The sequence below is a fragment of the Drosophila persimilis genome, unplaced genomic scaffold, assembly GCF_003286085.1.
Source record: "Drosophila persimilis strain 14011-0111.01,24,50 unplaced genomic scaffold, DperRS2 tig00000000-arrow-pilon, whole genome shotgun sequence".
NCBI lineage: Eukaryota > Metazoa > Arthropoda > Insecta > Diptera > Drosophilidae > Drosophila > Drosophila persimilis.
This window is the reverse complement of record NW_020825288.1, coordinates 567,979-579,031: the sequence shown is the minus strand read 5'-3', so window position 1 is coordinate 579,031 and position 11,053 is coordinate 567,979. Positions and strand designations below refer to the sequence as shown.

The 11,053-nt window shown below is 50.7% G+C and overlaps 4 protein-coding genes across 4 annotated transcripts; 2 read left to right on the top strand and 2 right to left on the bottom strand.

The window, feature by feature from the left end:
• Positions 1-16: 16 nt before the first annotated feature.
• On the bottom strand, positions 17-2,352 carry LOC6594786 (sphingomyelin phosphodiesterase). The gene is made up of 4 exons (XM_002020504.2): positions 2,229-2,352; positions 1,258-2,149; positions 316-1,183; positions 17-248 (listed from the first exon to the last, which is right to left on the bottom strand). Exons 1-4 carry the CDS (start codon positions 2,350-2,352, stop codon positions 132-134), a joined length of 2,001 nt encoding a protein of 666 aa, XP_002020540.1. The 3' UTR covers positions 17-131.
• A 528-nt stretch (positions 2,353-2,880) lies between these two features.
• Positions 2,881-5,696, bottom strand: LOC6594787 (sphingomyelin phosphodiesterase). Its single transcript, XM_002020505.2, has 4 exons — positions 4,209-5,696; positions 3,403-4,120; positions 3,198-3,347; positions 2,881-3,127 (listed from the first exon to the last, which is right to left on the bottom strand). The coding sequence occupies exons 1-4, from the start codon at positions 5,231-5,233 to the stop codon at positions 2,993-2,995; spliced, it is 2,028 nt and encodes a 675-aa protein (XP_002020541.1). The 5' UTR covers positions 5,234-5,696; the 3' UTR covers positions 2,881-2,992.
• A 1,708-nt stretch (positions 5,697-7,404) lies between these two features.
• Positions 7,405-9,873, top strand: LOC6594788 (RING finger protein 37). The gene is made up of 2 exons (XM_026985224.1): positions 7,405-8,451; positions 8,519-9,873. The coding sequence occupies exons 1-2, from the start codon at positions 7,741-7,743 to the stop codon at positions 9,299-9,301; spliced, it is 1,494 nt and encodes a 497-aa protein (XP_026841025.1). The 5' UTR covers positions 7,405-7,740; the 3' UTR covers positions 9,302-9,873.
• A 417-nt stretch (positions 9,874-10,290) lies between these two features.
• On the top strand, positions 10,291-10,923 carry LOC6594789 (telomere-binding protein cav). Its single transcript, XM_002020507.2, has 2 exons — positions 10,291-10,413; positions 10,466-10,923. The coding sequence occupies exons 1-2, from the start codon at positions 10,291-10,293 to the stop codon at positions 10,901-10,903; spliced, it is 561 nt and encodes a 186-aa protein (XP_002020543.1). The 3' UTR covers positions 10,904-10,923.
• Positions 10,924-11,053: the final 130 nt, after the last annotated feature.

Genomic DNA, 11,053 nt, shown 5'->3' with positions numbered 1-11,053 from the left:
TCACATCTGGGGTATCTTTGGGGTTTCTCTGAACTTTTACGAGTCGGTTTATTGTCGCGCTAATCGATCAGCGATAATTTCCCCCTAATGATATGGGCTATAAACACGGGGGCATCGATAAGAAGGACGTGTTACATAAGGACTGCGGATGCAACCAGCAGCCCCAAGAGAGAGGCCAGACTGAGGGCCTTGAGTCCTGGGGCACCGCCATCGTCATTGTCCTCCTCGTCCTCCTCTTCATTCTCCAGCTGAAAAGGGCAAAGGGAAAAGGTCATAAAGTGAATGATAAAATCATGTCCAGCCAGGACTACTCACGCTCTTCTCGAGGATGGCCTGGAGTTCACGGCAGCGCGTCCGTTTCTGGTAGTTGCTGGTGGCAATCCTGCAGAGCGTTTTGGACAGGCAGGCACTGTCGCAGCCCTGGTTGAGCTTCGGATCGGCACTGGTCACCTTGTAGCGCCAGAACTTGCGGAGCAGAGCGGGCTTCTCGGCCATGGCCACGAGTAGCTTATCAATGCCCGCCGGACTGGTGTCCTCGGTAAACTCCTTGGTGAACTCGTACTCCAGGTACCACTCGGGCTGCTGCTCTGGCTGCAGATTCGCGGCAGTCAGGTTGAAGGTGTAGGTGAAGTGCTCCACCACCTGCCTGGTCGGAGGACTGAGTACGTATAGGCGGTAGTTGGGGTTCTTGTTGGAGTAGGTGGTGAGGCTGCCGCCGTTCCAGTTTATGGCCACTGCCAGGCCCTCCTCCGTGTAGTGCAGGTTCATCTCGTCCTTGTGCGTGTGGCCGCTGAAGATGCCTGTGATGATGCCGCTGAAGCGATTCAGCACCCGATTGTACTCATTGGCCCAGGCGGGCCAGCAGTCGCCATCTCCGGACGGAATGTGCGAGAGGATGTGCACCTTCTCGGCTGCCTGCTCCGCGGCCAGGAGCGTGTCGTGGAACCACTGCAGCTGCTCCTGGATCAAGGATCCGTTGTAGAAGAGCCACCAGTTGTAGAGGTAGCAGTCCATGCTGTTCAACGCAATGATTCGGTGCCCCTCGCTGGGAGAGATCGTGTAGTATCCTCCCCGACGCACAGTCGCCTCCGCCTCGGCTGGCAGCCACTTGGACCACAGCTTCCAGACGTGCTCGTACAGCCAGTCAACCTTCAGGGAATCGGGGATCTCATCGTTGCCAAAGCTTTGAAGAGGAACGGTATAGGTTTAATCACTTTGTGAGATGTGGAACACAAAAAAGGAACTAGGAGCACTCACACATTGGCCGGGTGGGGCTCGTGGTTGCCCAGACAGGAGTATACTGGCGTCTCCGGGAAGTACTCAGTCAGCAGACCATCGATCTCGGTGAGCATGTCAATGTTGCCCTGACGCGTGGTGGACCAGACATTGTGCGGCGGCACGTCGCCCGTGTGGTAGATCCACTCGATCTTGTGGTTCTCTTTAATGTAGTCGAAAGCGCTCAGGATCAGGTGCTTGGGGGTGTCGCAGTCGCGATAGTCGCTCCAATAGCCAGCCGCAGAGGAAGTAGGACTCGATTGCGGCAGGGCACTGCGGCAGCACATGGGCTCATCGCAATCGGCGTTGCCGCCGGCGTTGTACTCGGGGTCGTAGTGGATGTCGGTGAGATGCAGGACGAGATGATCCTGGGGGCTGCGGGCGGCCAGATCTGAGTTGGACTCGGTGGGAAAATCGCCCTCGATGGTCAGAGTCAGGTTGAACTCCTCCTGCTGCACCTGGCAGATGGGGATGGGAAGCATGCCGCAGAACGACTGCGAATTGGCGGCCGTCTCGTTGAAGATAAAGTCCAGGATGGGCCAGTTGAGGTCGAACAAGCCGGAGCAGACCTCCGGAGTCGCGATGCTGAAGTAGTCGCAAAAGCCTAGCACCAACTTCTTGGCTTCCGCCTCCCGGTTGGGTCCGCTCAGCTCCCCGTCGGTAAGGGTACGCACAAAGACGTTGATCGTAGAGCGGCAGATAGTGCACACGAAGTACTGGTCTGCCGATGTAAGATCCACCAACGACTCTGTGAAGATGGCCTTCTTGCTGTGGCTCCCCCTCAGCTCCCTGCCCAGCTCCTTGAGTCTCTCGGACTCGACACCCGTTCGCAGGTACTTGACAAACTCGCGGCTTATCTCCTCGGCAACACCAGCTGCAAGAGAAGTCAATCTGATGTCAGTCGAAGCTGTCAATCGATCTCGATTTCGATAAGGAAATCGTAGAGCACTCACCTGAGACGGCAGAGATGGGATGATCCTCGCTGGTAAAGATAGCAGGGACTCCGGGAAGGTTGAAGGCCTGGCTGCCTAAGCAGAGAACCATGCCCAGCAGTGCTATGCTCCAGAGCAACTTCATGGTGAAACTAATGGCCAGGACCGGTTCCTAACCCATATTTATAGCCTTGCTATCACACCCGCGGCTTATCTGGCCCAGAGATATCGCTGCTGGAAATGGCATAAGCCATCATTCCATACTAATGGCGATTCGGTGGCAGATTTATATGGTTGGAAGTGCTACCCTATCGATCAAATTTCGATGCTACTCATTATTCTTAGGTTTTTACTTAACATTCGTTTTAAATCATACTACTATTTGTTCTTCGACACTGCCTCTCCTCACCCGTAATGGCCTTTCATTCACGTGCTTGACTCCCAGCGATACCTTGATCATCATCATAACTATTTGGCCATAAACCTTTAACATGAAAATGCGCTACAAGTGGCTTGGTTTATGGTTTATGGCCGTCCATCAGCAGAAGCAGGTAATTGGTTAATTTGTCCTAATGCCGTGATCGCTATTAGCCGATAAGGATATTGATAAGGTCGCCAAGCAAATTCTATATATGGCAGGAGATAGCTGCCAAAAAAACAAGAGATTAGCAACTTGGATAGGGATAAGCGTATACTTATATATGCCACTTGGTGGGGATTTGGATTGGGATACAGTCACAAAGGAATTATATAACTTATGCTTATAAATGCTATAAATGTATAAGTTAGAAGGTAAGTCGAACGGACAGAGCTACAGCCAGCAGCGAACCGAGACTGAGCAGACCCAGGGTAGAGGCTCCATCATCATCATTATCATCGTCATCATCGCCACCTGGTGTGGTGGTCTCCTCGTTGTCCAGCTGAGGATACACAAAGGATACGCATTGGAATGGTATGATTTCTATCGGATTTCTATGGTGCAGCACTTACAGCCAAAAACAGTCGCTCCCGGAGCTCCTCGCACCGTCCGCGCTGGTTGTTGATAGTCACAGAGGCGCGGCAGAGGGATCCGGCCAGGCAGTCGCGATCGCAGCCGCGGTTAATCTGCGGATCGGCAGAAGTCACCCGGAACCGCCAGTACTACGAAACAGAACAGAGTTAAAAGCAATGACGATGGGGGAGGACTGCCACACACCTTCCTTATCAGCTGCGGATTATCGGCAAACTCATCCAGCAGTTTGTCAATGCCTGCTGGGCTGGTGTCCTGTGTGAACTCCTTGGCGAACTCGTACTCCAAGAACCACACGGGCTGCTTATCGGGTGTCAGATTGGCCTCAGTTAAGTTGAAGATGTAGGTGCGGTGATCGAGCACGCCAAAGTCCTTGGCGCTGATGTCGTAGACCCTGTAGTCGGGGTTCTTGTCGGAGTAGGTGGTCACTGCACCGCCGTTCCAAGCCACAGCGGTGGCATGGCCCTCCTCCGAGTAGTAGACAAATAGCTCGTCCTTGTGCGAGTGGCCGGTGAAGATGCCGCTAATTGTGCCGCGGAAGCGTGTGATGCACTTGTTGAACTCGCGGGCCCAGACTGACCAGCAGGTGCCATCGCCCGAGGGGATGTGGGTGAGAATGTGGACATACTCGCTTGCCTTCTCCGCTGCCAGAAGAGTGTCGTGGAACCACTGCAGCTGCGGGATCTTGTCCGTGCCGCTGTGGTACAGCCAGAAGTTGTCCGTGTAGCAGTCGTTGCTGTTCAGGGCAATGATCCGGAAGCCCTGGCGCGGGGAGACAGTGTAGTAGCCGCCCTTGAGGATCGTCTCCTTGGTCTCGACCGGCAGCCACTTGGACCAGTCGTTGTACAGGTGCTCGTACAGCCACTTGGTGCTGACCTCTTCTGGCACACCCTCGGGACTGAAGCTGAAATATAAGATTAGAGAGGATTGGAAATGGGAGAGGATTAGCACAGCACTGAATATAGAATGGAATGAGGAATTTAACTACTTACAGATTGAGTGGATGGGGCTCGTGGTTACCTATGCAGGGGTAGATGGGAACATCGGGGTATGCCTCGTTTAGGCGGCTGCTGACCTTGGTCAGCACTTCGGTATTCTTCTCCACAGATGTGGCCCAGACCATGTGATCAACAATGTCTCCGGTTTGATAGACATAGTCGCACTTCTCAGTAGCCACGGCATGATCAAGGGCCGATTCAAAGCTGTGCCAGGGCAAGTCGCAGTCGCGGTAGTCGCCCCAGAAGCCTGCTGCCTCGCTAGTCCCCTGCGCCGTCTCCTGGTTCCGTTGGCAGCACATGGGCTCAGCGCAGGAGGCGAGGCTGCCGGGCTCGTACAGCGGGTCGTGGTGGATGTCGCTGAAATGACAGATCTTTATGTCCGAATCGGTGGCCTGAGGGGGGTCCGCCTTGGGGCCGGTGATGGCCTCGCCTGTGGAGTCCACCGTAAGTGTCCAGTTGTAATCCTGGTTGGAGCCAGTGTTGCAGAAACTGAACTCCATGAACAGCGAGCAGAAGCTCTGCGAGTCAATCTCAGAGTTGCGCATGATGTATTCGACGCTGGGCAGGTTGGAGTCGATCAGACCCTCGCACACCTCCTCGGTCTGCAGGTTGAGGCGCTTGCACAAGTCCATGGCGAACTTCTTCATGAACTCTGCGCTGTCCTCGCCGTGGAGTTCACCGTCCTCCTCCCGGATAGTCTTGGCAAAGACGCGCATCACTGAGCGGCAGGCGACGCACACGAAGAAGCTGTCGCGCGTCTCCAGTTCGGGCAGGTTCCGCGTGAAAATGTCCTTTTGGCTGTGCGAATTGGCCAACTGCGCGGTCAGCTTCTTGAAGGCCGGCGTTTCCACACCCGTCTTCATGTAGTTGAGGTATTCCTTCGCGAGCCGATCCGCCACGTCGTCCGCAATGGCGGACAGCACCTTGTCGTCCACCTCGAAGTCCACGGGCACACCTGGCAGGTTGACCGCAGATGCGACCAGCGCACTGCAGAGCAGCAAGAGCACGATTCCTTTCATGGCCGTCGTTCACTGCACAACTGAGGGCGTCGCACCTGCCGAAGGTCCACTTATAGCTTCGCCGCAGCTTATCCGCCCGTAGTCGGTTCTTATCTTCCGAACTACTGATGGTCAAGCCATTCACAAGAAAGGGAAAACGCTCACACCGTCAAAGATTACCATAATCTCTCGCATTCCACCTGGGAACTTTTATTTTTGGCGCTGTTATGGCTTTCTCGAGTGCCTCTGGCTCTAATCTGCCTCCGGTGGGGCAGATTGTATTGCAGCCCCTCATACAAATGTTTTGCCTGCCGACTCAGCCCAACTCGGCAGAAACACTCCAGATGGGGATCGGGTACCCAGCCCCAAAGCACCAGAATTAGTCGCTGCTAGGCTTGCTCCCTCACCAATTCATCCTGAAGCAGCTTCCATATCAGGTGTCCCTGCTGGGAACTCCAGTGCCACACCACTCACTATTATAATCAGAAAGAGATCTGGCACAGATAGCATGACCTTAATCCGAGGTTTGGCTTATTTCCTAGTATACAAAATTGATATAACTTCAATTATGTTTTGCACCCAAAAATTTAGTTGTTTTGTATAAACTTGCTCTGCCCTCGCCGTGGAGGCTCACCGTCTTCCGTCAATTTCAAAAACTTCCACTTTGCCCCAAATCTACGGAATCTACGTAACGTAAATGTATAAATATATAAATATGTAGCTGACATGTATCAAAATGTGTATACATGTAAAATTTACCATAATTCCCGAAGCTGAGATCCACATTGCGCATCTCTAGAAGTTCCAAATTCATTTTCGATAAATTTAAAAAACAGCTGACAAAAAACAAAATGTCCAGATACGAAAAACCGCAAAATCAATGTTACCGGTGTTGCAGAGACGTTTTGAAAAAAAAAACAATAATTTTAACGCGAGAAGAGTCGACTTGAGTCTGGTATATTTTGAAAATGAAACGGTATATTTTGGTATATTTCTTATGATCAGTCGGTCCTACTGCTGCACCTCTCTTACCTCGAAAAAATGATAATTTGGAATGGAATATTGCCCCAGGGGTATGGACAACAGCCAAAGCAACATGCAAGGTTCATAGGCACCACACCTCGGCGAACCCTCCCAATATACCTTTAAAATAAAAAGCCGATTTTGTCTTCAAAGTATATTGGGCTTGATTTTACCTTCCATGCGTTGCGTTTTCTGGGCCGTTGTGCTCGTTGTCCATACCTTTTTTCCTCACGCAAAATGGCAAATATAATAGATCAGAGTTTAATCAGATGATTAATTATGGGATCTTGTTATATTTATGACATAATTTATGGTTTTTCTTCGAATTTTCTTTGGGGGACCACTCCCACCCCACTGAAACCCAATTTATAGAGGAGTCAGCTCCAGCGAGGCGCGGAGGAGTATATCTATCTAATATACATATGCCATTCACAGCTGCCTGATGTCTCCACAAATGCAAATAAAAGTTCTCTGGTGAAGCCCACTGTCCAAGTGAGCGTGTCCGAGGGTCGATTGATCAGTGGGAACACAAGCCATGATACATTACCACTACCATGTAGTGGAGAAAATCATACAGAAAATATGTGGGCAAAGATATATATACAATACTTATTGAGACACATTTAGACGGATATTACGGATATTAACCTCTTAAATGAATGCATAAACTATAAGACTATAAGAGACTGACCTCTGCTATAAAGCTATTTCAACGAGCGTTTGCAGTTCAAGGAGGCTTACGAAGGCCAAGGATGAGTAAAGGTAACGAAATCAGCTTGAAAAACAGAATTTGTATATAAATCAAATGAAGTTGGGTATAGAGATGTCAGAGCGGATACCTGTTGACCAGCAATGACGTAACATTCCATACACACTTACGTTTTAAACCTTATTTTAGACACAATCCAATAAAAGGGAGTATTTAAAATAAGCTAATCAAGTAGAAAACAGGTTCATTAATTGAATAAAATTATGTGGGCATAGCTAAATGTGCTATCTACCTAGTAATGTTCGACGGAATATCAAAAATCAGGAATATGTATGATGGAACTTTAATAATTCGTCAGTATATTTACGGTATATTTTAAAAATAAAACGGTATATTTCTGAGTGTCACACGGTATATATCATCAATAAGTCCGCGGTCACACTGGTCACACTGTTCTCCAGTGAGTTTTATAAATATTCCAAAAGGCGATAAAAATCCGATGCTAGCTCCAACTCTCTTCAGGATCAAGGATAGTGAATTGTGAGCGATCTGCTCTGCCTTTTCATGCTCGGACTGTGATTACGCCAGCAGCAACGCATCAGACAGGAAGCTGTCGCTGAGACGCAGAGCAGAAGTAGAGGCAGAGGCAGTGACGCCATTTTCTGTGCGAATAAAGAGCAGGTGGGGCCGCACCACACCACAACACACCACAGAGACACACACGAGCTGTGCTGGCTCGTGACCAACTGCAGCGTTTGAGATTAGAGCACGCTCGAGTGGAGAGGAGGGGAGAGGCATGAGTAGCCTAATCAACTTCCTCAACCCCAAACTCAAGCCTTCCGTGGAATGCGAGGCCGTGTGCGAGGACGGCTACACGGCGGACAACCTGATAGCTAACGATGGGGAGCAGCTGGAGCGCGGCTTTATGTGCTTCGCCGTCTGCAAGCCGCCAGTCGAGATCGTCTTTGACTTACCCAAAGCCATCGACATGAAGGTTATTAAGCTGTGGCACACCTCCGGAGCCTTCCGGTCCACGGCCTTCGAGGTTCACAGCAAGTACGACGGCATCTGGGAGCGTGTGGCGAACGTTCGCGACCTGGCTAAGGGTGTTGACTCGGTCACCTTCTGTTACCAGAGTGATTACAATTCCCGCAGCAGTGCGGCCGCCGCCCAGCAGCAGAGCGAGAAGGTGTTCTTCTTTAAGACGGCTCACAAATTACTGGCCAACACAAACAGCGTGAAGATCGTGATCCGCGCCACGGAGCGCTGTCCCCCGGTGCTCCGCAAGATTCAGATCTGGGGCCTGCCTGCTCGCTCCCTGGACAAGGGCGACCGCGAGCTGATGAAGACCATCTGGAGCGAGATTAGCGATCCGTTCGGGCAGCGGGACCAGGCTCAGCACCCAGCCGGACAGAGGTCCCCCTCTCGCCACATACCTGAGCTGCGCGAGCAGTCCACGTTGTCGTTACCCGAAGAGTTCCTCGACTCCATCACCTGGGAGCTAATGGTAAAATTCCGTGTTGTAATACAATCTCCTCCCCAAATTTTTGCTCACGGATTTCCTTTGCTTTCAGATCTTTCCCACTGTGCTGCCCTCCGGCAAGGTGGTGGACCAGTCCACCATCGACAAGCACGCCGTGGAGGAGGGAAAGTGGGGTCGCCAGCCCTCAGATCCCTTTACAGGTCTCGAATATACCTCACAGCGCAAGGCAGTAATGAACCTCGCCCTCAAGGCGCGCATCGAAAAGTTCCTAATGGAGAACTCGGAGCACTTTAAGACGGTGCCCCGATCGCTAGGCAGCTCCCGAATGCGCCGCCGTCACGCCTCCCAGTTCGCCAGCAGCATGTGCCAGCCGGGGCAAGGTAGCTTCGCCGCCGGGACCTACTCCTCGCTATCTAACGCGTACAAGCACCAGCAGCGCAAGACGAAGTCCACCGTCACTTTCACGGCCACCTCCTCATCGGCGGCCTTCCTAGGCCAGTCCCCCGCCTCGCCGCCGGCTGCGAAGCGGGCCAGACACAGCCACCACTCAGCGTGTGCCACTGTCACGGCCAGCAGCGTTCACCAGTCGCTTGCAGCCGCATCTACCTCGACGACAGGTCCGTCTTCCATCGACCAGGCCCTCCAGCAAGCTCTCCAGAAGATCACCCGCTTCACCCAGGTAGGATCCGTTGCCGGATCGGGAACCCCACCCCGCTGCATCAACTGCCGCAGCAGTCAGTTCGGCTACGAGATACGCACCTGCCAGCATCTGGTCTGTCGCGAGTGCCTAGTCCTGCTGTCGTCGACCCAGCAGTGCGTGTGCAAGGTCAGCTTCCGGGGAGCGGACGTCGAGCGCTACCACAAGCTGCCATAGTACCGTAGTGGATGGACATTGACTTGGACCCCTTTTCGTAGTCGTACCGTAGTTTAATGCTTCGATCTAGGTTCGTTTGTAAGTGCTTTTGTTGCCAATCCAGGAACTCCGACCTGCAGCTGCAACCTGCAACCTGCGACCGTTTCTCCGACCTGTAATTGCAATAATTTCCTTTTTGGCAATCGTTACAATATGCTCTCCGGCCGTCTGCCCATCATTGTTCAGTTGTAAGTGAATCGCTTTAGCCCCATGGCCTCAACCTACGATTAGTTATAATCATATCAGAGTCGATTTTGGGAGGGGTGGTGAGAGCGGAGTGGAGTGGAGATTCAGATTCAAGCCAAAATGTGTACACTCAAGTTGGTGCGGCATCCACCACCACGGATCGATCGGGCGTTCCCAATTTCAGTATGTATCAGTATCAGGTCACTTTTAGTCATAGAACAGATTAGCATATAGAGCGCGCATAGTTTTTGTAGACCATTTATACAATCCCTAAAAAGACAGGATATTCAGCGCGTGGTTTATATATTCATACCAACTATATAGAATAAAAAACAATAAAAACTAAAGCACCTTAAATATCATCATCCTGTCAAGCCACACGGCTCTTGAACCTTTCTGTCTAATATTCAGTATGCATTCAAAATATAAATACAACTACCTATTATGGTAATTTAGGAAGAGGAAGTAAAAAGCGAAAGACCCTAAGAGGGATTTTTTAAGACGACTCTTTGAGACCTTTTCATCAAATCCGTGAATATCTTCTCTGCTTTTTTAATTGTTCTCGTTCCAATTAATACACTTTCCATAGGATAAAGATTTCTGTTGAAATGCACATCCGAATTTCTCTACATGGCAAGTACACAGAGATGTTTTCGCCACGGAGTGAACCCAGAGTTGCAAATCCAGAGCTGCATTAAAATTGCGGTAAATTGAGAAATTGAACGTAAGGCGCAAATAAATACAAGATAAGAAACAACGCCAAAATGGCACGCTCAGTGCTGAGCTATGCTCTCCACAAATTTCAGACCGAGAAGGCTCAAAAGCTGATGAGAAAGGCGAAAAATACGACCGACCGTGAATTGTTTGCGGCATTTAACGCGGCCACCGTAAGTAAAAGACACCTCAAGCAAGCGGCCATTACATGTAATGCGGTTGCAGAAAATAACCTCTGAGGATCTGCAGCGCGAGTACAGCAGCGAGGAAGTGAAGTCCCTGTGTCTGCGTACCAAAGTACGCGTGAAAATGCACTACTTCAACTCTGTGTGGGACGCCAAATTAAAGCGGGAGAAGAAGGGACGCCTTGCGAATAAGTCCGATTCGGCGATAAACGCCATGCTCGTCAGAGCGACGAAAAAGGAAAAATATAAGCCCTATACAGCCACACAAGTAACCCAGTACAATCACATAGCCAAGTGTGAGCTTAAAAGGAAGAATAATTTGCGATTGGATCGTTGGAAGCGAGAAAGGTGGACGTCACAGACATTGACACGTTCTGAGCCGGAATCACATGGAATCAAACCCGGAAATGTTTCGGCTGGGCCGGCATCTCCATCGGCACGATTTGAGCTGAAATTGCCGGATATGCCTGTATTATAAATGGAATTACTTGCGCGACCACCGGCAACTCAGTAATAAAAAAAAAAAAAAATTATTAATTTTTATTGTCACAAACGATCTCTAGTGTTGAATTTACAAGACTCAGTGGCGCCATGGCAGTGTTTGTTCTTGGAACTAGTTTTGCAGGCA

Coding starts and splice junctions, on each gene's coding strand:
- LOC6594786 (XM_002020504.2), bottom strand. CDS start 2,352: ATGAAGTTGCTCTGGAGCATAGCACTGCTGGGCATGGTTCTCTGCTTA. Junction 1,184..1,257: donor GAGCCCCACCCGGCCAATGT/GTGAGTGCTCCT, acceptor TCCTCTTCAAAG/CTTTGGCAACGATGAGATCC. Junction 249..315: donor AGGCCATCCTCGAGAAGAGC/GTGAGTAGTCCT, acceptor TGCCCTTTTCAG/CTGGAGAATGAAGAGGAGGA.
- LOC6594787 (XM_002020505.2), bottom strand. CDS start 5,233: ATGAAAGGAATCGTGCTCTTGCTGCTCTGCAGTGCGCTGGTCGCATCT. Junction 3,348..3,402: donor ATCCGCAGCTGATAAGGAAG/GTGTGTGGCAGT, acceptor TCTGTTTCGTAG/TACTGGCGGTTCCGGGTGAC. Junction 3,128..3,197: donor GGGAGCGACTGTTTTTGGCT/GTAAGTGCTGCA, acceptor GTGTATCCTCAG/CTGGACAACGAGGAGACCAC.
- LOC6594788 (XM_026985224.1), top strand. CDS start 7,741: ATGAGTAGCCTAATCAACTTCCTCAACCCCAAACTCAAGCCTTCCGTG. Junction 8,452..8,518: donor CCATCACCTGGGAGCTAATG/GTAAAATTCCGT, acceptor CTTTGCTTTCAG/ATCTTTCCCACTGTGCTGCC.
- LOC6594789 (XM_002020507.2), top strand. CDS start 10,291: ATGGCACGCTCAGTGCTGAGCTATGCTCTCCACAAATTTCAGACCGAG. Junction 10,414..10,465: donor CGGCATTTAACGCGGCCACC/GTAAGTAAAAGA, acceptor ATGCGGTTGCAG/AAAATAACCTCTGAGGATCT.